The sequence below is a fragment of the Ilyonectria robusta genome, assembly GCF_021365365.1.
Source record: "Ilyonectria robusta strain PMI_751 chromosome Unknown BGZ61scaffold_1, whole genome shotgun sequence".
NCBI classification, from domain to species: Eukaryota; Fungi; Ascomycota; class Sordariomycetes; order Hypocreales; family Nectriaceae; genus Ilyonectria; species Ilyonectria robusta.
Genome location: NW_025764435.1, coordinates 4,146,243 through 4,168,795, shown reverse-complemented (window position 1 = coordinate 4,168,795; position 22,553 = coordinate 4,146,243). Strand labels below are relative to the sequence as shown.

General features: G+C 52.5%; 8 protein-coding genes and 1 non-coding gene across 9 annotated transcripts; 5 read left to right on the top strand and 4 right to left on the bottom strand.

Moving 5' to 3' along the window:
* Window positions 1-106: 106 nt before the first annotated feature.
* On the bottom strand, window positions 107-3,921 carry BGZ61DRAFT_502084 (uncharacterized protein; the record flags this gene model as incomplete). The annotated part of the gene is made up of 9 exons (XM_046251718.1): window positions 107-476; window positions 552-901; window positions 959-1,350; window positions 1,398-1,577; window positions 1,628-1,848; window positions 1,982-2,155; window positions 2,205-2,316; window positions 2,369-3,379; window positions 3,426-3,921. 9 exons carry the CDS (start codon window positions 3,919-3,921, stop codon window positions 416-418), a joined length of 2,997 nt encoding a protein of 998 aa, XP_046112897.1. The 3' UTR covers window positions 107-415.
* A 1,169-nt stretch (window positions 3,922-5,090) lies between these two features.
* On the top strand, window positions 5,091-8,118 carry BGZ61DRAFT_338015 (SNF2 family N-terminal domain-containing protein; the record flags this gene model as incomplete). The annotated part of the gene is made up of 9 exons (XM_046239087.1): window positions 5,091-5,659; window positions 5,714-5,821; window positions 5,979-6,193; window positions 6,247-6,277; window positions 6,325-6,491; window positions 6,569-7,475; window positions 7,761-7,808; window positions 7,853-7,955; window positions 8,005-8,118. Coding segments are annotated over 9 exons (2,262 nt in total), but the record flags the coding sequence as incomplete, so codon positions are not given.
* A 156-nt stretch (window positions 8,119-8,274) lies between these two features.
* Window positions 8,275-10,134, bottom strand: BGZ61DRAFT_471459 (carbohydrate-binding protein; the record flags this gene model as incomplete). The annotated part of the gene is made up of 2 exons (XM_046248221.1): window positions 8,275-9,224; window positions 9,273-10,134. The coding sequence occupies 2 exons, from the start codon at window positions 10,132-10,134 to the stop codon at window positions 8,275-8,277; spliced, it is 1,812 nt and encodes a 603-aa protein (XP_046112895.1).
* Window positions 10,135-12,012: 1,878 nt separating this feature from the next.
* On the top strand, window positions 12,013-12,136 carry BGZ61DRAFT_t19. The gene has a single exon. It is a non-coding gene; the product is annotated as a tRNA-OTHER (tRNA).
* A 1,014-nt stretch (window positions 12,137-13,150) lies between these two features.
* On the top strand, window positions 13,151-14,246 carry BGZ61DRAFT_27975 (ATP synthase). The gene is made up of 5 exons (XM_046238447.1): window positions 13,151-13,323; window positions 13,381-13,410; window positions 13,523-13,676; window positions 13,730-13,908; window positions 13,964-14,246. The coding sequence occupies exons 1-5, from the start codon at window positions 13,222-13,224 to the stop codon at window positions 13,994-13,996; spliced, it is 498 nt and encodes a 165-aa protein (XP_046112894.1). The 5' UTR covers window positions 13,151-13,221; the 3' UTR covers window positions 13,997-14,246.
* A 1,074-nt stretch (window positions 14,247-15,320) lies between these two features.
* On the top strand, window positions 15,321-17,406 carry BGZ61DRAFT_439594 (uncharacterized protein). The gene has a single exon (XM_046244374.1). The coding sequence runs from the start codon at window positions 15,422-15,424 to the stop codon at window positions 17,321-17,323; it is 1,902 nt and encodes a 633-aa protein (XP_046112893.1). The 5' UTR covers window positions 15,321-15,421; the 3' UTR covers window positions 17,324-17,406.
* Window positions 17,407-18,587: 1,181 nt separating this feature from the next.
* On the top strand, window positions 18,588-19,343 carry BGZ61DRAFT_27951 (uncharacterized protein). Its single transcript, XM_046238438.1, has one exon. It carries the CDS (start codon window positions 18,704-18,706, stop codon window positions 19,157-19,159), a length of 456 nt encoding a protein of 151 aa, XP_046112892.1. The 5' UTR covers window positions 18,588-18,703; the 3' UTR covers window positions 19,160-19,343.
* On the bottom strand, window positions 19,343-19,911 carry BGZ61DRAFT_471456 (uncharacterized protein; the record flags this gene model as incomplete). Its single annotated transcript, XM_046248220.1, has 2 exons — window positions 19,343-19,555; window positions 19,744-19,911. 2 exons carry the CDS (start codon window positions 19,909-19,911, stop codon window positions 19,343-19,345), a joined length of 381 nt encoding a protein of 126 aa, XP_046112891.1.
* A 462-nt stretch (window positions 19,912-20,373) lies between these two features.
* On the bottom strand, window positions 20,374-21,547 carry BGZ61DRAFT_526109 (uncharacterized protein; the record flags this gene model as incomplete). Its single annotated transcript, XM_046252899.1, has 2 exons — window positions 20,374-20,855; window positions 21,127-21,547. 2 exons carry the CDS (start codon window positions 21,545-21,547, stop codon window positions 20,374-20,376), a joined length of 903 nt encoding a protein of 300 aa, XP_046112890.1.
* Window positions 21,548-22,553: the final 1,006 nt, after the last annotated feature.

The following is a 22,553-nucleotide window of genomic DNA, read 5'->3' as shown; positions in this document are numbered from 1 at the left end:
CCAGGTTATCTGCGTTATTGAAGGCCTTCTTCCGGTGTCCTGGGGACGACGGGGAGAGTTGTACCCACGTCTCTACTCTCATTGATAGTATCTCTGTTATGTTATCCTCGAGGCGGAAGTTGAAATTTATTGAGCAAGTAGCTAAACCGTATTAAATCACACTCATCACAATATCATTCCCATGTATGCCTGTCAGCGGTGTAAAAATTCTGAACCTTGATAATACGTCGGTTTCTTATTGCTGGTGCATGAAGTGTTCCATTTTTGTATCAAAAGCGGCTGCTGTCGAAGTTGCTTCTGTTGAGCCAATCTGAAATTTCACTTCTCGAGTTGGAACTGGTGTGGTTGAATGTTGAATGGCGAACATGCTTGGTAAGATCCTGCTCCACAGGCTCAACAGAGAGCTGTCCAGGAGCTAGTGGTGGTGATGGATCCCTTGTAGGGATTCTGACTTGAGGAAGTCTTGGTTCCTGTATCTGTTGACTGACATTAATAGGACTTGCGGACTGAGAACCCATTTGTTGGATCACATCCGGGGGCGGTAGACGCACATGTAATCGTTTTTAATATTGGGAATCATCGATTTGATCTTGGTCAGAATCTGACTCCCATCCAAACCGATGAAGTAATCGAAGGGCGGAAGAGAGGTGATTGGGCGGTTGCTCACAGTGGCGGAGAAGTTGGCTTGATCCGGGGGGCGTTGGATGAAGGAGGTGGGGGAGGGAACTGATTGCATGTCGACTGAAGGCGCGTCTAGCTTCTCGGGAGGTAATTGAAAATGAGGAATCTGTTGGGTGTTGTTGGGTAAAAGACTACGGTCGAAAAAAGGGGTGCCGTAGAGTCTGCCGTCTTGCCCTTTGAGGAGTCTCTGCGCATGGGTTGGGTCTACCGAATCATCTACCTGTGGCCAACGGGAGGGAGTCTCAATTTGTCCTGGGCTCGGATTTATTTGACGGACCGCCCTTGGACCGCGTATTGCCTTTCGAGGAGGGTTGGGGTTGTGGTACTTATTGGCATGACTTCTTAGGGCCTGGGCGGATCCGAAAGGCGGGTACTGACAACCAGGAAAAGTGCATCGCAGGCACTGAACGTGGGACATCTCGTGCTCCAGGCACTTTTTTGCAGATTCAAACCCCAAGGTTGCCCGGAAGCAAGAATTGAGTCGACATGTGAACGCCGACGTCCGGAAATGAGTCTTGAATAACTCGAGCTCTTCAGCAGATACCCCTGGGTAGGTGTGTTTGCTAAGCAGTGCCCTGACTACATCCTGATAGGATATCAGCATGGCCGATATGGGTTCGATGAAAGGTGAGTTGGGTAATTGTTGGCTGTTCTTATCGGGAACTGTATCTGTGATTAGTTAAAGGCAGGCTGTGAGGGTCCTAAGCAAGACTTACGAGGCACTTGAAGCAGTTCGGATTCAAGCCGTTTGAGAGACCTGCCCTTTAGAGCCCCCTCCACATGTCTGTGTAGTAAAGCATGCTGTTGCAGCAATTCCAGTCGCTTATCCGAAACCCTGATATTTGAACCAGCGTTGGGTGCACCTGGTTGACCGTACGCCTTGTCTAGCTCGTGCACTAGCTGAGACGCAAGAACGAAAGAGATGAAGATTGGTCAAGTCCATCACCAGACGCAGCATGAGACAATAAGCACTCAGTCCAATACTCGGTGGCATATACGTGAAGTCCATGTAGCCCCTTAGCAACTCGTTGGTACTTGGCCTGCTCTGGATATGCCTTGTTGAAGACCCGAGCCCCAGAGAGAAGACAAGCAATTATAGCTACGGCATGCTCTTGAAGTGCTTCTTGCTCATGAATAACAACATTGCTTGATGGAGTCTGGAGAAATCTGTGCCGGTTCTTAGCAATACGCGCCATATATGTGTGTTCCCGTAACCTACTCTTTCACAGAAATGTGAATGAAAGCCAAAGTGGTGTCCTGCCTTTCCTCGACAAGAGATCCACATATGTCTAGAATATACCGAGGGGTAAGGTTGGTGACATCTGGGTTACCAGAGCTGTAGGAGAGGGCAGACAAAAATTCCAGCTTTCTCAAGGGACGCCTTGCAAAAGCAACCCAGCCAAGAATGTTCTTGACATGGTCAACCGACCTTGAATCCAACTGGACCAGCATCTGGGTCAAAATCTTTCGATAGCTACTACTATGTTAGCATTAATTAAATAGAGCACGATGGGGATATGAACAAATCGGTGAGCTCCTCGGGCAACTGGTTCAGGGAGTCTTTAATTTCGCCATAAGTGTAAAAGATGTTATGGGATAGGTAGTCTAGGACAAGTCGAGCGTAGAGGAACATTCCTTTGGATAAAGTTAGAGATTAATGCAGATTATTTGCGTCACAGTAGCTTACCGTCAGTTTTTCCGGCGATCTTGTCCTGGATCTCATCAAACTCGGGCTGTCCCATACCAAGTTGAGAAAAACCTTCATGCAGGGACTGAAGTCTTTGATGTATGTACTGCTGTATTGCCCCTTGCATCGAGTCTTTCTCCTCAGCGAGGGATAATACCTGCCTTTTGCGGAGGCGGCTTAGAGATGTTGATGAAACGCGACTTGATATGAGGACCTTGCAGGTAACCCCACCGGGGACAGAGGTTTTCGTGATATGGTTGATCAAATTCACAAGACGGGTTTGATTCTTTGACTCACACTCATCTAAGCCATCGATGACAATCCAAATGAACTCTGCCTGGCTTGGCTCAGTAGACATACTTTTCAGAAGAGTCTGTAACAGTTGCTCCAGAACACCACATGAAGGGGACTTCTTGCCGACGACGTACTGCTCGTAAACGTGGGCCACTAAATCGTCGTCTTTTCGGAGAAGTTGTATGAGCATGGATTTTAAGATTTGTTCGTACGCCGTGGATGTCGCGTAGAGGTAAGAACAAAAGTGCCGGATGACAAACTGCTTCCCTGTTTTCATGAAGTTGACGAGTTGAGTGGATAAAACACTCTTTCCCGACCCAGGTGTCCCTTGCAACCAAAGGATTGCGGTGTCTGGTTTCCGCTGACACCAGGAACGAACCTTGGAATTCCGGAGGATCCATTCGCAGGTGCCAGGGTGCTCGACTCCTTCCGCCGATATTGAGTCGAAAATGGCCAACTGGTCGGATTCATTTACATTCAGCCATGATGCGATGAACTCGTGTTGTCTGGCAGTCTGCTCCTCTTCAAATTTGTAGACCTGAGCGCGACTCTCTTCTCTCCAAGTCCGGATATCTTGGCGCATTCTCTGTGCCTCAGATATGTTGCGAGCATTTGATTCGGTGTCAATCAAGTCTCCATGATGCTTCAAGTCGTCAAGAATGTTGTCAAAGCGCCTCTGAAAGCGACCCCATGATGTGAGGAAGAGCAACCTCCAACCTGGATTCCGTCAGATATATAAGGCTTAGAGGAGCTATATACTCACCACTACGGCTAACAAACTTGTAGGCATGCTTGTGGAATTGTAGAATGTCGGCATAGAAGACTGCTAGAGTCTGCTGGAAATTTGAGTCGGTGATGAAGGCAGCGCTGAGGAGCTCAAACCGGCCGAGTGACGAAGCAATGCGGGCGTATCCTTTGATAATCTGCTCGAAAGCATCTACGTACTCAGAGGCGAGGCGTAATACGAGAGTGATTGGTGCCCATATCCATGGTAGATAAGGGGTGCCATTGCAGAGGATATCTATCACTTTAGAGTAGTGTTCTAAGCCGTTAAACAGAGGCATCAGCCGTCTCATGTAGCGGAGCGACTGTCTTGCGGCGAGTTGGTTCTCAATATCCAGTGCCTCATTTTTAACATCTTGGAGGGTGAGTTGACCGAATTTGCGAGAGTCTCCTGGACCGATTGCGCGGTCGAGTTCTTCAAAGGCTGATTTGATGGTTCGCCGAGCAGGCGCAGAAATCGCAGGCGCCCGTGGCATTTTGACGAGACTGATGATAATGAACAAGCAGAGTAAGTTTAATTGAAGAGAGAAATCGCAAATAATGATGGGGGCGCGTCAATCCCAGTTGCGGCTGAGTGACATGGCTAGGTTGAGAGCCTCACGGGCTGACTGCAATGTATGGGGGCGGAGACCAGCGCTCGTGCAGGGGCTATAAACCAATTAAACAATCGTTATGCACTGGTGTGTTGGTCATCTTGAGACGTGCCGGTTGCCTTAAAGCGCGTCCACCGCGTAGTTCGCCAGCAGTTCGCCCTGCCTTTTCCAACGAGGCTGTGCCTTCGTGAAACAAACAACCGACTCAAACAGTACCGCATAATCTTTTCTATCTCATAATCTTCCCACTATAATCTGAAGAGACACACTCAACGACGGCCAGTAGTTCTTCATCCAAGAAGCTGGCTCCTGCACCTAGGATGGACCCGGCTCATCACCAACTTCACCCCCCAGCAAAGCGACGTCGGCTAGATGGGACGCCAGAAACGAGGGCTTTCCCTGCTGGGCAGCAGATCAGAGAGGACAATAACTTCTACTCATGTTACTCTACTGATCACATTCCACATGGAGTTTATCGCCCGACGCCGCAGTCCTGTCCTGCTCCAGCATCCTTGAACCTTCCATCCATCAGGCCTCTCCTCAACCCTGCTCCACAAGGGCACGAAAACCCCTTGCTATCGTCCAATTTTTCAGGTCCACCATATGTCGCTCCTTGTCGAAAACAAGAAATACCGAGCACACGATTCGAAGGAAACTACTTTGGAAACCAGCCGGGTAGTACCTGGCACCATCCTGAGCGGTTCGTCCCGGGGCCGTCGTGGCCACCGAACTTCCCCGTCCCAGTTTCCGGAGAGTCTTTCGTAAATCCAATTCACCATCAACAGAGCTATAATGCGCAAACTTTTCAGTTGTCCCACCATCAATATCTGGCCAGCCCGATACCGGTCATTCCCAGTTCACAACCACCCTCAGAACCGTTTCCCGCCGAGGCTCCACGGGCGTTCATCCTAGGAAACGACAGAGCACCCCAACAACCAGTTGAATCTGCCATCGTTCAATCATCTGAAACTGCAATTGATACAAGCAGTGTCGTTTGCTTTGGAATGGTAACTCCCCTCCTTCATACGTTTGATCTGTATCGCTGACGGACACAGGTCCCAGGTATCTCTGCTAGATGCGAGGGTCGAGATTTGGGTGAAATTACATCATCACCATTCGAAGTTGTATTAGACTCATCGAATAGTTTCAGTGCTGGAGGCGGCCTGAAGACTCATGGTCAGATCCTATCAGACTATGGTCAGATGGTCCAAGGCCTCCTCGACGACGAGACACTGGCCCTGTTCACATCGTGCACGATTACTGACCCTCGTATGACCAAGAAGGGATCCAAAAGCTCCATACTGCTGGACTCTACTTTAGAGATCACCGTGTATGGACCTTTGGACCTTTTTGAAGAGATCGGTAGTTGGTTTGAGGAGTATGGGGTGTACCTCCAGGATCCGCGAAAGTGTCACCTTGATGTCAGATACTGCAATCCCCAAAGGCTCTCTTCGGATGATATCGGCTCCTGCCCTTCGGTTCTTGAAGCTGTTGCTCAAACATCCAGATCTATCAGTCTCCAGGAAATTCCTGAAAGGCCTGAACTGTTGGATGTTTTGAGCAGTTACATTGACATACCGGAGACACCACAGCCCTCAGTAATACTCGGAAATCTCAAGAGGTAATACTCCGATACATAATACTCGCAGTTTGTGCCACTGACGTTGTTTTAAAGACACCAGAAGCAAGCCCTCACATTCATGCTCCGCAGGGAACGAGGATGGAATTTCAGCAACCAACACCCGGACATCTGGGAAATAGTAGACACTGAACAGGGAAGAATGTAAGTTCCGCTAGGCTTCTGAAGCAAAATTTTCCATAGCGCGATTGTACCCGATTTCATGAGATTTGTTTGGGCTCGGAACTACGCTCTTCTCGTAGTATTTAGGACAACCCCTTCTCAGCACTATTTCCATATTACTTTAGCTGACAATGTTTAGTTTCTTTAATCGAGTATCCGGCGCTCACCAGCTCGAAGAACCCCAACAATTTTGCGGCGGCATCGTCGCAGACCCAATGGGTCTAGGGAAGACGTTGACTATGATAGCCCTGGCAGCAACCGATCTTGATGGCGATGACGCTCAGGTTCACTTGGGTGTTGGTGGAGATAACAAGCGACATACCCCGGCTACTCTCATAGTCGTACCCCCGCCCCGTAAGTTAGCTCTCCATACTAACTTGAATGCATTATTGTTAACCATAGAATAGTGTTAGGTACATGGGAAGAGCAACTGTCGGAGTAAGCTAAACAGGACCCGCCTTTGAGCTATGCTAACAACTGAGCAGACATGTTATTGAGGGTGGCTTGAAATGCCGTCGACACCATGACAAAGCTCGATTGACTGCTACTGGCGAGCTTGACGGAGTCAATATTGTGTTGACCACATATCACACTATCTCTGCCGAATGGAACGCCGGAAGAGGTGTTGAAAATTCTATAATTTTCTCAACTTGTTGGAGGAGAATTGTTCTCGATGAAGGTTTGTCATGATAATATTTGTCTAGGAATTGTTGACTCTGACGGAATTAGCACACTTCATCCGAAATGGGAACTCAAGGATGGCCCATGCAATATGCGCACTTGATTCGGTGTCCCGATGGGCTGTAACTGGCACTCCAATCCAGAATCGGCTAGGCGATCTTGCATCCCTCTTTAAGTTCATCCGAGCCCATCCATACACCGATCCAAAGTGCTTTGAGGCCGATATATCCCGCCTCTGGAAGCTGGGAGAAGATGAAGAAGCCGTCAATAGGCTGAAGCGTCTATCAGCCTGTCTTCTACTACGGCGGGCTAAAGATACTATCAAGCTGCCTGCTCGTCGAGATATGCAATGTCCTGTTGACTTCAATCGTGAAGAAAGGACATTATATGACAAGGTACGACAGAAAGCTGTCATTAGTATCAACGAAGCCCTCCAGGGGGACTCTGAACAGGCCAGGGCTGGAGTTTATGTGAATGTCTTACAACAGATTGAATCTTTGCGATTAATTTGCAACTTGGGCGTTCACTATCACACAAGGCAGAGGAACCTTTCGCAGCCCTCTCAAGAGACGGATGACTGGAGTAACATCGCGCAGCAAACGTTCAATGTCCAGCGGGAAATGGCTCCAGTGGTATGTCTCCGCTGTTCATCAGTCCCTGATCTCACCGAGACCCTTCTGGATGATCCCGTGGCGAGGCAACAAGGGCCCCAATTCACCCGTTGCCTAAAATTTGTCTGCGGCGACTGTACGCAGAAGAGTTCCAAACACAAAAGCAGTGTGGCATGTGGTCACAAGCCGCCTTGCCCCGTGGCCTCAGTCTCCACTAGCAGCAGTGTTCTTGAATCGAGTCCATGCCTGATTCTTCCGCAGACGAGGACGACATCCATCACCCTCTCATCGAAAATAGAGGCCCTCGTTGCAGACATAAAGACCCTACCCCCGGGAGCTAAATGGTAATATACTATTGCTAAACTGATGCGATAGTCTACTGACCCGTCGACAGTATTGTCTTTTCGACTTGGAGATTAACTCTGGATCTTATTGAAGCTGGGTTGGAGCAAGCCTCCCTTCCAAGCGTCCGATTCGACGGCAAAGTGCCACAAAAAGAGCGTCAAAATGTTGTAGAAAGGTTTAAGACAGACCCGAACGTCCGCATAATGCTCCTTACGCTATCATGTGGTGCAGTTGGGCAAGTAACGAGCCAGATGAACTCTCAATGGTAACTAATACGCTCCCAGCCTCACTTTGACAGTAGCGACACGCGCCTACCTGATGGAGCCTCATTGGTAAGTTCTGAAAGAGGTTCTTTGCTCTTCAACTAACCATTTAGGAATCCAACCCTTGAAGAGCAGGCCCTTGCGCGAATCTACCGGATCGGGCAAACAAAGGAGGTGACAACGGTGCGATTCTACGTGCGAGACTCGTTCGAGCAGGTCCGTCAGTCTGACATTTTATTGAAAAGTATGTTTTAACACCTTGCAGCAAGTCATGGAGATCCAGGAGTCGAAGAAACATCTCGCTGGCGTCTTGCTTTCGGCTCATGATGGGGGACATACAGATGAAAGTCTCGGAGGTTTGCATGTACGTGGTCATTGAATCAATCAAGACTGGATTCGCTAATATGTGTACAGAGATTGCGGCACTTGCTTTGATCACATTTGAATGGAGGGAACTTTGATCTCAAGCTAAATATGCACTCATGGAAAGCACAAGCTCGTTTCTTCCCATGAGTCTACGAAGCTATGAAGTTCTTCAGTTGAAGACATGTAGAGCTGCATTCGTGCCGCGAACATAGATGGCCAACTTTTCTCCTCCCCTCGGATCAACGACTGGATCGTCCGTAACGATCCCACCAATAGAGGTCCAGTCGATCCATGCTGAGCCATTCCACTTCTTGACCCAAACGGCATTGTCCACTCCCTGGCCCGCAATGGAGATCTTATTCCCTCCCCAGGCCACCGCTGATGGGCGTGACATGATTGTTCCCCCAAGGCTAGTCCACCCTGTCTCGGACGGAAGCCATGCACTGCCGTTCCATGTCTTTTGGTGTACCGAATTGTCTGTGCCCCTTACAAACAGATCCAGACGGTTGGCTCCCCATGAGGCAAGGGTGATGTCGTCCATAATCGTACCGCCGAGCCTCTTCCAGTCCGTCACGGATGGCTGCCAGATGGATCCGTTCCATGTTTTCTGGAAGACAGCATTGTCCGTGCCCCGAACGAAAATGTCGATTCGGTTCGGCCCCCAGCAGATTGCTTTGGGAGATCCTAGGATCTTGCCGCCAAGGTACTCCCAGCCTGTCGGACTGGGACCCCAGACTCTGCCGTCCCAGTATTTGTGATAGACTGAGTTGTCCATTCCACGCACGAACAGATCAAGGCGATTAGCAGCCCAGGAAACGGCGCAGATATCGCCAATGATTCCGCCACCGAGACTCTCCCAGCCACTCCAAGCCGTGCCGTTCCACGACTTGTGCCAGCAGGCATTGTCAGTTCCCAGACCAAAGATGTCAATGCGATTGGGGCCCCAGGAAACAGCCGTGACGTTTCCATTTATCCTCCCGGCCAAATTCTCGAAGCCAGTCTCTGCAGGCCCCCAAGCAGCACCATCGCCGTTTTGCCACTTGTGATAGACGGCATTGTCAGTCCCTCGGACGAAGACATCGGTACGCCCGGCTCCCCAAGAGACGACAGCAGGGATTCCTAGAGTTCAGTTAGTATATATATGCTACATCGGGGCATTCAATTTACCATAGTACGTCCCGCCGATGTTTCGCCAGTACGGGTAGAGGTTTCGGATACCGTTGAGATCATCTGCCGCCAACGCGCGGTTGGTGAAGTTTGGCGTAACAGATGGATACATGACAGCTCCCGGGACATTTGTATGCGCAAGCCCAAGAATGTGACCAAGCTCGTGGAGCCCAACCGTTTCCACATCAAAGGCATTGGCAACAGCGCCGTCAACCCACTTGTGCTCCTCATCGTCAAAATGAGTAGGCAATGGAAGCTGCGTGACAACCACGGAGTACCCCGGAGGGAAGTCTGCGTGAGCTAACACGCCACCGACCATTGAGTAGTCAGGGTCGTTGGCTCTACGAAACTCGATGAAGACGTCTGGGTTCTGGTTGGAAGCTACCTCGGTGAAGGAGAGGCCGACGCCGGCATTCTGCCAGGTTTTCATGGCCCGCCGCATGGCAGCTTTGCAGACGTCGGCGCTGAGTTGAGTGGACTGGGTTCCAAAGCAGTACTTGAGGTCGCGATGCTTCCAGGGACCGAGGGTCGCGAAGCCCACGGAGTGCAAAAGGTCAGGGAACCCACAACGAGATGTGGTCATCGCCTCTCTCGTCTCGGGACCAAAGGTCCCGTCCACCTTGAGTGCGAAGAACTCCTGAAAGGCTCTGAGGGCTGTGCCTGTGTGTTGGTCCACCGCTGCATCAGATGCGGCGATGGACAGCGGCATGTACCCGTAGTGCTTGAGATAGTTGTGGACATGGGTGACATCTTGCTTGTCTCCAGGGCAGAAAGTCGGAGTAGCCTTGATCTTGGCCAAGTCAACAGGGACCTTCTCCGCCTCTCCAGGTGAAGGGTAACTCTTGGGTTGTTCAGCAGCCATCGTGCGTTGACAGTTTGTAAAGAGTTGAAGCTTGAAAGGGAAGTGTTTGGATTGAACAATTGGTAAGGATGATGTGACTGGGTTGATGAGGAATTGTGTCCTTTCGGAAGATGGATGCCCATGATTTATATCTCGGTTTCTTCTATTGATCCCAACCAAAACACTGTGCCTCTCCACTGCCAGACTATTCAGCCAGCCACCTGGACATCAGCTCGGCCTCGACCTCAATCGATTCTTACAGATAAGGGTAGCGAAAAGCCATCGAAACGATGGTTAGCCAACCAGGAGCTTAGTATCTTAACGAAGGTTCCAGCTGAATGCTTTGGCTGAGGGTGAGGATTGTGAGACATTACAAGACGCGTTAGTTCGTCAGCTGGCCAAGCCGCACTCAAAGTCACGCTGTCCCTCAGCCCCGGAGAAAACCATGAATCTTCCCATTAATTGGTGGATGGCGGCTGCTTCTATCCACGGATTCACACTGTGGGCCAAATTTCGCTCCTCATATTAAGCTTAAATGCATGTATGTCTTAGCCTGTCGTGGTGATACTTAGTCACAGACAGTGTTAGCGTACCTCCTTTACATGCACGGCGTCAGACGTAAATATCACTATTCAACAATATGACATTGCCATTATTGACACGCCGGGTCACAGTGACTATTTCATTTAAGCCTAGGGTCGTCAGAGTGCACGGGAGAGATTGAATTAAACTTGAGCTGTGAGGCGAAAAGAGTTCGCTTTCCTAGCCGTCTCTCCGAACAAGAAGAATTTGGCATCACACCCGCACGCGATTTCAAGACATTGCTCCCTGGTACCAATTTGTATACCTACAGGTTAGCCAGGCTAAATGAATGCGCCCAACAAACAAAATGGTGGGGTACGAGAGAACACATCACTAGTCCTCAGCTTGTCTGAGATGGAGCGGTCGGGACTGCTGCAGTCTGAAAGCCATGCTCGTAATCACCCAGTGGCGTTTCGCATAACATGTAAGGGGGGCTGCTGCAAGTCCTTGTAAAATCTCTGAGGTGTTTAGAGCCTTCTTCCTCGCTCCAGGACCATTGGTGATGACTTGTAGTACTTGGTAAATACCCTGGCCAGCCGAATATGGGAGATTGTTCCTGCACTGTAAGTCTCTTCGCGGACAAAGTTCATTGATCACAGATTATGGTGTTGGACCAGGCCACGATTGTTGCGGCAGGGATACAAAGTCACAAGCGTAGTCATCGACACTAAAATAAGAGCTAAAGTCTGACAATGCAAGTTGCCCAAAATGTGGCGCCCTTGAACCGTACAGATCACAACTCCAAGAAGCCCATAGGGCAGACGGATGCCAACAGTGTCAACACAGCTTCAGCCCGTGGCCCCACATTGCTGGCCTCTATCGACGAGAGGATAGCGTAGGTTCTCGGCCTCCCTTCTCGCACGCTCTGTATGAGTATTTGCTATTTTCGCCTCTCTGCAGCCTTAATTCCTGCCATGGTTCATATTGACTAGGCGCCCGAGTGATGAGGTAACGCCTGAGACCTCGTACTTTAATTAGGGCATCTTATTCGTATTATGACGCAGAGATTTGGGTCCAAAAACCACGAAACAAGATGGATGTTATTACGAGCGTACACTGAGAAGCATTTGTATTGACACTTCGGGACATGAAGACAGCAGTCATGTTTTCCCTCGATTGTTCCTAGATGTGAGTGTAGTGAAGTCCTCGTAAAGCTTGTCAACGTTTTGGAACTAGCAGTCAGGACAGCTCCGTCAGCGGTAAAGGGATGACTGTCCCAAAGGCGGCTGTGCAATCCACACTTGGCCGTCGGTTTCCTGTTGTTGCATGTGGCGTAAGAGATATCTAGGAATTGAGTCACTCCATCATCATCGCCCAGGACAGATAGCTCAGCGGTAGAGGTACGTCTGAATGTCTCACTTCGCAGGTCATCCGTGTTAACCAAGACATCAGCGAGGGATTGCAGATCCCTAGGTCGCGTGTTCGATCCACGCTCGGTCCTGACTTTCTTTTTGCTCCTTACCTTGCCAGCAATTTACAAATTGACTATTGGTGACTAACGACCTCTAATGACTGTATCTCATGCAGCTAAGGCGGGGATCTAGCCTGGGCGAAGTCAGCGCTTTCCCATGCCCGATCACAAGAAGGATCCGGACCTACATCAACAACCCTTTAAGCATGACCACACCGGGAGATGGCTTACCACGATCAATAAGCTGGAACCATCCCCAGACTCGCAACACGTTTCTGCTGATGAGCTATTTGTTGTAAATAGGATTATTTTGCTTCAGGATAATAACGTTAAAATGAGGTTAGGCGCATAAAGGAAATAAATAGATGTTGATTCAGAGCTTTAGGTATTTTGTGTAATACTTTTATTGATACCAAGACTTTAGTAATACATTTCTTTTACTGTGACGGATTTTACGTGGGTAGAATCTTACTGTCCGAATAGCAGTACTCCTTTACTATGTACCATGTCGGCATTAGAGAAGAACTTTACCAACACTCGACCAGATTGGCCCTATCTATACATTACCGGACCAAGGGAGGACATCAGGCGGGAGCTCCTCAATGGGTCGCACAGTCTGCTAGATATGTGGCTGGTGCTCAATTTGCTTGACTAAAAATGTGTCTCAACATCCCTAGGATCCTCATTATCGGCTAATCTAGTGATTTCACTATAAATCCGGCCGTCCTTCAGCTGGGCGTTGGACCATCTAGATCACTTAAGATCTCTAAGTGGGCCATTGGAGAGATCACAGTGCTCGTCAGCGCCAGCACAACTCCACAAATCATCATCCTCGATCAAATGAAGAACTCAACTCAAGTCAATTGACGATTGATCCATTATTTTAGCTTCCTGCTTCCGGTCATTCATGGCATTCCACATAGTTGTGAGGTTCAGGTTTAGAGATGAGAGGTGGGTCTGTCCTCACAACCAGAATCAGGTGACTGTGCACGTGCCGCATCTCCATCGGATTTTCCCGTTAGCCGAATCGCGAATTGCTGCTCCGGCAAAGATTCGTGCCAGCTGCCTTATTTGAGCTCACGCAAGCAACAACCTCATCCCACAGCTCAGCCATCATGAACTCCCTCCGCCTCGCCCGCGCGGCTCTCCGAGCTCGCCCTGTCGCTATGCGAGTCCCCGTCCAGCGAAGAACCTACGCCGAGGCCATTCCCGACAAGGCAAGCAGACCTTCGGCTTCTGTTTTTACATCCGGACCCGACTAACCGATTGCATAGATCAAGCTGAGCCTGGCTCTGCCTCACGAGGTATGACACCGCCCGAGAAGCCCGATCGAAATTGGATGCGATGCGATGGAATTGGAGCTCTCTGACGAATTGGCGTGTCAATTGATGGACGGGTGCTAATTGCCGCATTCAGGCCATCTACAAGTCCCAGGACGTCGTTCAGGTCAACATTCCCGCTGAGTCTGGCGAGATGGGTGTCCTGGCGAACCACGTTGCCTCGATTGAGCAGCTTAAGCCCGGTCTGGTTGAGATTATCGAGGAGACCGGTGGTGCCAAGCAGTTCTTCCGTACGTGGCCGATTGGCAATGACGGATGAGGAATACCAGCTGATGGAATACAGTGTCCGGTGGATTCGCTACCGTCCAGCCCAACTCCGTTCTGAGCATCAACGCCGTCGAGGGCTTCCCCCTCGAGGACTTCAGCGCCGATGCCATCAAGAGCCAGATTGCCGAGGCTACCAAGGTCGCGAACGGCAGTGGCAGCGAGCAGGACATCGCCGAGGCCAAGATCGAGCTGGAGGTATGTGGAACACGAATTCCCTCTGCAATTGACCAATTTACTAACGTTGAAACAGGTCCTCGAGACCCTGGCCGCTCATGTGAAATAAATGTGTACAGCGTTTATGGCGATGGAGGCCCTTGTACATCAATTTTCTATCCCTTCCTAGCAACAAGCCGAGACAATTGAAACCAGTCATGGCTGTGCTACCATTTTTTGAGCTGTTCTGCGATTGTTTGCGCGTGAATCCTTCCTTTGCCATGTTGATTGTGCTGCTGTATTTTGGAACGGCCGGTGCGATACCGGACCTCTTGCCGTCATAGTGCTTAAACCTTCCATCGCTGCAAACCTCGATTTTAAGGTCCCCAAACTCCTACAACATGCTTCTCCCTCCAACACGTGGAGTGTCATTCTCGTATCCTTATAATTCTTAGGCACCGCCAGCTCTCGCTCCTTAGAGGCAATGGCTCGCTCAGTCAACCCCGCCCATGTCCAGTTGTCAACCCAGCGGACAACCCTGCGGAGCCCGACGTTGATATACGACCAACAAGCCGTTGACGATGAGCATATTCCCTCTGGAATTGTTGGGGACCGCATCCGCCAGCTGAGGAAGATCGCCAATAAGCAACCCCCCGAGGACCAACCATCTCCTACATCGCAACGCGAACGAGAAAGCACAACTCTCGGATAGGGACGGCGAGTAGACAGTAGTTTCGCAAAGCCCGCATCACGCAACACACTAGTGGAGGAGCACCCGAGCTTGTTGTTGGAGGAGACCTACCACGGAATAAGGTCGCATAGGAAGAGTCGCCGCCAGGGTCCCGGGGAGCGGCTGAGCTCAAGGATTGGCCGATTCAATCTCTCGGAGGCGAACGTTGGAAAGCTGCGGTCCAGTATCTCGACTGGTCAACTAGGGACTCTACCTGGTTTCACCCGTCGTCACGATGAATCCATCGCGACAGAGATGCTTCCGCCTGCGTCTCTCCAAGTCCCCTATTTTCCGGCGACTTCACTTCCATCAGCTCGCGGCTCACCCTCTGTGAGTTCGACAGGAAGAAGACAAGATGCCATGGAGATCTTTGAACAGTATGGAATCTCCAGACCCGGGGGTTGGTTGTCGGAAGATGGCTCAGTCATCTTGGAAAAGCCAGAGAGGCCACCGACGAAAGTGTTTCGAGTTTGCCATTCTTGTGGAGAGCCATTAGCATCGCGGAAGTACTGTCCCCATTGTGGTCACGACTCGTGTGTGAAGTGCACCAGCGAGATCCCGGACGATGAGCTTGAGAGAGCACACGAATCGATAAGACAGCATGAGCACAACACTTTCCAGCACTCGATCACGCAAACCCTTCATCGCGGTGAAAACTCAGATCAAGATCATCTGCATTCTACCCATATCACCGTCCGTACAGTTCGCCGCCACGCATCAAGCTCAGATACGGCCATCGCAACACCAAAACCAGTACCCCAAGCGGAAAGAACCCCCTCCGAAAGACTCGAGCCTCTAGATGAGGAAGAGACTGTCGTCTACCCTATGCCTTTAGCACCCCAAACGGCCATCTCAACATCTGTGAGGAACAACCCGTTCTTTATCGCAGACAAGGAGGCAAAAGTCGGGGCCACGGAACCGAAAACCACGGCGATGAATGTGCGAGCGAACCGACCGACCCGACTTTCGGATTGTATTCCCCTCAAAGAGTCGCATCCACCATCAAGTTGTGGTTCGAAAAGCGAAGGGAGGTGTTCCAATCCGAATTGCAGGGCAACTCATGCAGGGAATCACGCATTCCGGCATAGCATTGCGTGTGCGGCACGCCAAAACACCACACAGCTAGTTCCCGGATCTGCAAACCTAGAAGAGGCGGATACGGATGAATCAAGGACACAGCAGACAAGGCACTCTCCACTCCAAGGCACGTTGGAGAGGAAGATTGACCAATTGTATCACCATGCCGAGGACCTCCATCATTCACAACACATCATGGAACACCTTGCAGCTGGATCGAGAACCCTTGAACGTACTGCGGCCCAACAGAGATGGGCAGATACACACGGAGAGACTGGTTTAGCGACAAGACGGCAATCTCTGCGAGACCACTCCCTTGCTCGCGATAGCATAGCTAGGATCGGATACGACATGCCTGTGCATTCCCTGAGAAGAGATGTCAAGCTTCCTGATCCCCCTATCGCAGAGACTCATCCCCTTGCGAATGACCTTGTCACAGACCGGGAGCTGAGTCCCAAGTCTCATGAACTCCCCAAGGATGTTCATACAAAGGTTTCTGAGTGGGTCAAGCCACACTCTATCTACCAGGATGCAGGTTCTGAGACACAAAAAGGCGACATCCAACCTTCGAGTCCGTCTTTTCCAGTCCTGAAGCCAATGTCACCCAAGACTCTACTTGATCAACCCATAACGAGATCGCGACAAAGGGTTGGCCCGGTAGAAAACACCCATGCATTTCGACAGTCACAGAGCGCATTGGCAAGGCAACCCAGCTCCCAAGAAGGGCAAAAAGTCTTACCACCTGCTCTAAATGCGCGTAAGTCTGTCACTGACAAGCAGGAAGCTCCTGACGAGGTTCCGAGACTGGCCTTGGAACGACCAACACTGAGAAAGGTGCAAAACACCCTTGCAGATCGTGATAGAGGAAATACTGGGGCCTCAAACGTCTCATCCTGGAGAAAGCAATTAAGGAAGGTCGACAAATCGAAAGAACGTCCTCGGGACAAACAACCTACGCCGCCAGTAGTAAAATGGCGACGGAGCCTCAGCAAGCTTCCCCCGACACCTCATGCCGAGCTAGACAAGGCAGGCACTTGCACATTTTGCCATTTGAGCGAGGCTTCGTCATCCAAGCCAGTGGAAGGAACTCCTCGACTAGTTGTCGACGAGATAGCTGGAACTCCCGAGTATGAGCAGAGCTACTCAGCGAAGCCACAGAACTCGCGACTGAGGTTGAAGCAAGTTGAGCTATCACTAGCTCGGAAGAGCGCCGAAGACCTTGCGGAAGAATCTCGTAACCAAGCGGAGGATGTAGTTATCGAGACCCGCGAGGTGAGGACTATCAAGCACTGCAAGACTTTGAGTCATTCGTCATTGGAGGAGACGGAGTCGATCACTGAGATTCACAACCCGAGACCAGTCATCCCGCCCAACCACGTTTGCGCATGGCGAACTCGATACATGGACCTCAGCACGGAAGTTGACCAACTCAAGTCCGAGGCGAGCTCGCGGCCGTTGATAGATCCAGGGTCTGGGGGGCCAGATGCTGCCCGAAGAGACGTTGCAATTGGTGCGAATTTGAATCAACACCAGTGTCCTGAGATTAGAATCGAGGGCCTAACGATTGTTATGCATATGAGAGGCAAGGACGACTTGGTGATCAACACCAACTTGAAGAAAGACGACTTCTCCAGTGATGGCGGGAGGTGATGGGGGAAGAAGGCGATGAGGAGGCCGGGTCTTGAGTTGTAGTTTACGATAGTATCAATTAACTACGGGAATCATTTGCCACATTGTTGCGTCCCACAAAGCCCAGCAAGCTCGTGAGGCATAAAACGAAACTTACAGATTTGGTCTGAGATGATATCGCCAACATCCCGATCCGAGTTCTACGCATGGAGGTGTTATGTGATGTCCCAAGAGCACTTGGGCACGCAACTTCACTCTGCTCGGCCTCGGGTGAGGAATATCTCGCAGTGTCATTGCCACCCTAAAGACGCCTTTGGACCCAAAGATGCCCTTGGACCTAAAGATGCCCTTGGACCTAACTCGACTCCGCACCACCTCAATATCTTCCGGCACAGCTCAGTCACACACACTGTGATGCAGCCACTCGCATGCAGCAAAATGGTCACGACGCCAGCGCCAGCGCCAACGCCAGCACCAACACCAGCACCAGTACCAACACCAACGTCAACAGGGACTATTCCCCGGGCCCCTTATTAGCCCACGTATCCATCCCCGCGGACCGGCGGGACACACCACGCACACGCGCACCGTCTCGTTCACATTCGCCCAAGCGGCAGAAAAAAATTAAAAGGCGGTGCGGAAACTCCCTCTCACGCGTTCCTGGGACCCGAGGCTGAAAGGGAAGCCCCCGCGAGAAGAAGCGGTCTGCGAGGGGGAGGAGAAGATGCCCTCGAGCTGTTCTGGTCTGGTCTTCCCGGGGACGCTAGGAGGACAGGGGGGGCTGGCACTCAAGCGAGGCAAGGGCCGGCAGCGCACGTTTTTTGTGTTGGTGATGGTTGGGTTTTTGTCCCCTCCCCCCGTCACTTGCATCTGGGGACGGGGTTTGTTTGAAAGTTTTTTCTTTTTTTTTTTCTTTTTTTTCTTTCGTGTTAGGTGGTTGGTAAGCTATTGAACGGTGAAGGTAGGTTCGGCATCCAGTTGGACTTTTGAGAGCAGGGAAGGGCTTAGCACGGGGAGGATCGTCAACCGACGGGGGGTGGATCTTGAGACCAGAGAAGCGTCATGGCAGCCAAGTATACGTGTGTCAGTGTACTTACTACGTAGTAGGAGCTGACTACGCAGGAGAAGCTTGGGAGCTTGGGGCACGCTCTGGACCAAGCAGGTCAGCATTCGCAGAGCCCTCCATCAACGTGATCTCCAAGCCTCAAAGCCTCAAGCCTCCCGGGCTCGCCTTGGGGCTGGGGAAGCGCTCGAGAGGCTGGGGGGGCGGCCAACACGGGCCCAGGAGCGAACAGACGGCTCGGCGCCGGGTGCATATGTGAGGCATGGTGATGATGCTCGACGCTCCGGAGACCGGGTCGAGCAGCATGCCAGCAGGAACCAGGGAGGAGCAGCTGAAGGATGAACGACGACACGGCGCAGGGTTTGCGAGGCGGTGAGGCCCGACTGCTCGCTTGGTTGTTTCGTCTCTGTGAGAAGAGAGATGAAGGGAAAGAAAAAAGATACTTGTTCGTCTACGCACGAGCAGGCCATTCGCATACGCATCGCGGCTCGGCAGGCGGATGGGAATGGGTCGTTGTCATGGTTGTTGACTCCATCACCATCCATCCATCCATCCATCATGGCCCCCATGCCCATGTCCATGCCCGCATACCCTGCGTACATACAGCGAGTTCGCCTCTACTGTACAACCGCAACCCATGCGTCGTACCCGCAGCGATCACGTACAGGCTCGCCCACATACGTACATGGCGATGGGACAGGTGGCCTTGCATCGAGTCCCCTCTCCCCCACCGAGGCTGGAGAAAGCGCTCACAGGCTGCCTCACCTTGGGCGGTGAAGGGTTGGGCGGTGTGAGGGGGCGTGTGGGCGTGCGTGAGTCAAGGCGTAGGATTTGCGTCAAGGCGTCATGACGGCTCGCGGGCTTGACAGACGGCCTCTAACTGCGGGAGTGTTTTATTAGAGGCGAGGGAGCAAGGGGAGCTTGGAGCAAGGGACGACCTGTCCGTGGACCTGTCCGTGGACCTGTCCGTGGTGAAGCTACGCTACTGTACGGGTGACACTCGCGAGAGCCGCCCTGGCCATTGCTCCTGGGATCGGCTTGGCCGCACTTGGGCTGGGCTCGGCGCGGGAGCGGTAACGGTAGGGAGCGGGCGAGCGAGCGAACTGGTGGATCTTGTCGTCCCGGCAGTTGAGGGCGATCATCATCCTACAGTCCGTGAGTCTCAAGATTCGCACTGACGAGGCAGATGACTTGAAAACAAGAAGAGCCCGCCGGTTGCTAGACTGAATGAAGACTGGGGATGGGCTAGGCCGCACGTATCCATCCCACGTCTCCAGTCCCGCGGCGAGGCAGTTGGGTAGGTAATTGGCAACGGGATGCTCCGGTCGAGAGATGAATCCATCAACAAGACGAGGGTGCAAGAGGGCCGCTAACTTACGTATGGAGCAGTCCTGCTGTAGGAAAATATGGCGGAATGTGGGATGCCAGACCCGGCTCGCCCTCTGAAAAAGAAGCCAAGCAGCCCAGAGATCCAGATGCCGGGTCTTTGGTGCACCCGTAGCAGAGGGTCTCGGCCCTGAGCGGGCTGGCCACCCATCCAAGCCATTGGGACTCGGGTCCGGTCCGGAACTAGTCCGTAGGCTTGCGTAGCTCGGCGGCGTTGAGCATGTTAAAGAGCATCTCTTGTCTGTGCTTTTCTCCTAGCTTGACATCCGCGTGGTGGGGGAGGGCGGTTTTAGACGGGCTATTGCAAAAATCTCCATCGATTAGACGATGCGGCTTATTACAGCAATGCGGCAAGAAGAAATCTCGGCATCTCCTCTGGGCTGGCAAGGAAAGATAAACATGAAACAAATAAGGAAACATAACGTGGATGCGGGGAAGGAGACGAGATGAAGGGTCGCTACGAGGCGTTCAAAGAGATGCCGGCCGCTTTGGTGATATCTCATGTAAAGTGGCCACCTCGATAATCACAAGAGTTAATTCGGAATTCCGCCTCTCTCTCTCTCTTTATACTACGTAGTCAAACGATGCCATCTATTAAACTCTCACCATTTAATTCTCCGTTCTACAGCCTAAACTCGTGCAGATCCAGGCCCATGGCCCCAACATCCACCCGGAACACGGCCCCTCCATACTCCTTGCTCTCCCCCTCCCCCTCCTCGTCGGCCGCCGACGTAATCACCAGCTCGGTGCCCACAAACTGCACGCACGTAATGTTGCGCGTCGGCAGCCGCACCTCGCCCACGACGACGCCCGCGGGGCTGATCTTGAGCACCCGCGACTCGCCGTACACGGCCGTCCACAGGTTGCCGTCCACGTCGATGCGGAAGCCGTCGGGCTCGCCCGTGCCGTCGTGCTGGTAGAACAGCCGCCGGTTCGAGAGCCCGCCGCCGCCGTCCAGGTCGTAGTCGAACGCGAAGATCTGCCGCGCGGACGAGTGCGTAAAGTACAGCGTGCGCCCGTCGGATGAGAAGCCGGGCGTGTTGGGAATGGTGAGGTCAGTGACAGCCTCCTCCCGGGAGTGGGCGTCCATGCGGAAGAGCGCGCCTATGCAGGAGGGTTAGCACATGCAGACGTTGATTCCGAGAGAGCGAGAACCCCAGGCCAACAGGACATGACTGAGAGCGCATGATGAGCAAAGAGGGGACATCTCTGGAGCCATCGCTACGTCATCTGTGCCGTCATGTAATCCCCTAGCTTTGTGACAAAGTGGCGTGTAATAGATCCCCTAGTCCTGGGTCTCTGCCCCCCTGAGGGTCCCCGGCCATGAGGGGTGACACAAGGCCGAGGGCATCATGATATCAGCCAGACAACTCACCTTCGGCCTGGAACGGCCCGAGCCCAAAGTCCGTCATGCTCCCCAGCCAGAAGCGCCCGTGCGGATCGGCCGCGCCGTCGTTGCTCCGCACGCGCTCGTTGCGCGGCTCGTGGAACGGCTGGATGAGCTCGTACGTGCCCTTCTGGACGTCGAGCACCGCGAGCCCGTACTTGATGCCGAGCGCGATGCGGTCGCTGGGGTCCACGCCCGCGATGTCGACCGTCACCGTCGGGCAGACGTCCAGCTGGAGCGTCGTCAGCGACGACGAGCCCTCGGCCACCGAGACGCGGTGCAGCTGCTTCTTCTTGATGTCGACGAAGCGCACCGTGTTGGTCTTCTTCTCGTAGAAGGGGCCCTCACCGAGGAGGCAGCGCACGTCGAGCCAGGGCTCCTCGACCGTCCACCGTTGAAGATCGGCCATTGCGTGATCTGCGTCTTGTCCTGCGGCAACTCTGCTTTGAAACGAGGATGCGCGTACGAATTGGCAGGGGGGTTTCAACCGTTGTGAGTTGCGGCTTTTGCTTGATGATGATGCGCTGGTGGAAATAATGCGGGCAGCGGGGTTGATATGGCCGTTCAACAAGTGACGATGGGGCCAGTTCGGTCCGGTTCGGGCGAGAAACCGAGCGGAGCTGCCCTTTCGCGCAAGTGGAAGCGCCAGAGCAACAGTACGCGGACGGAACAGCGTGTGTGCTGCAACGCGCGGGGCCCAGCGAGGCCATCTCACGTCTTATATCATGGCATCGTTCCTCTTGCGGCTCTTTCGCTGCAGTCCGGAACGAGACATGCGCAAGCACTTTGCCGGCGGAGGGTCGCACGACGTTCCCGGCGCCGAGTCCCCGGGTCGGGCGGGCCTGGGATCCGGGCGTCACCTCCACCACGAACATGATTCAACGCGGTGCCTGATCTCGCCATTCCTCGGGAACATGCATGACGGCGCGGCTATCTATGCTTATCCTCGTCTATAGCAGGGCCTGGCCTCGGAGACCCCATCCGATCCCCCAGATGGACGTTGAAGAAACCCTTGTCCCGGCCTGCACTGCACTGCACCGCACCGCGCTGCATCGAGAGGTGCCACCTCGACGAGCACTGTGGGATATCCCCAGGACTCGGCAGGAAAAAGAAGAAAAAAATATTATTGGGTTACGTCATGCGCGTTTCGACAGCAGGAAGCCTGCAGACTGCAGTCGACCGACTATTTTCCTTCTTGTGCTTTATACGGGGCACATTGGCGCGGGCCTGGACCTGGTCTGGGCTGTGGCGTTTGTTCCCAGGCATCCCGCCGCTGCAACAATCTCACCTTCCTTGAACCCCGTCCCAGACTGTCGGGACGCTGTCGTCGCAATTGAGCAACGCGATTGGGGAGTTGGCCGCTCCGGCACCATTGGGGGTGTCTTGGAAAGGGGGCTGGCGGCGGCGGGCGGGCG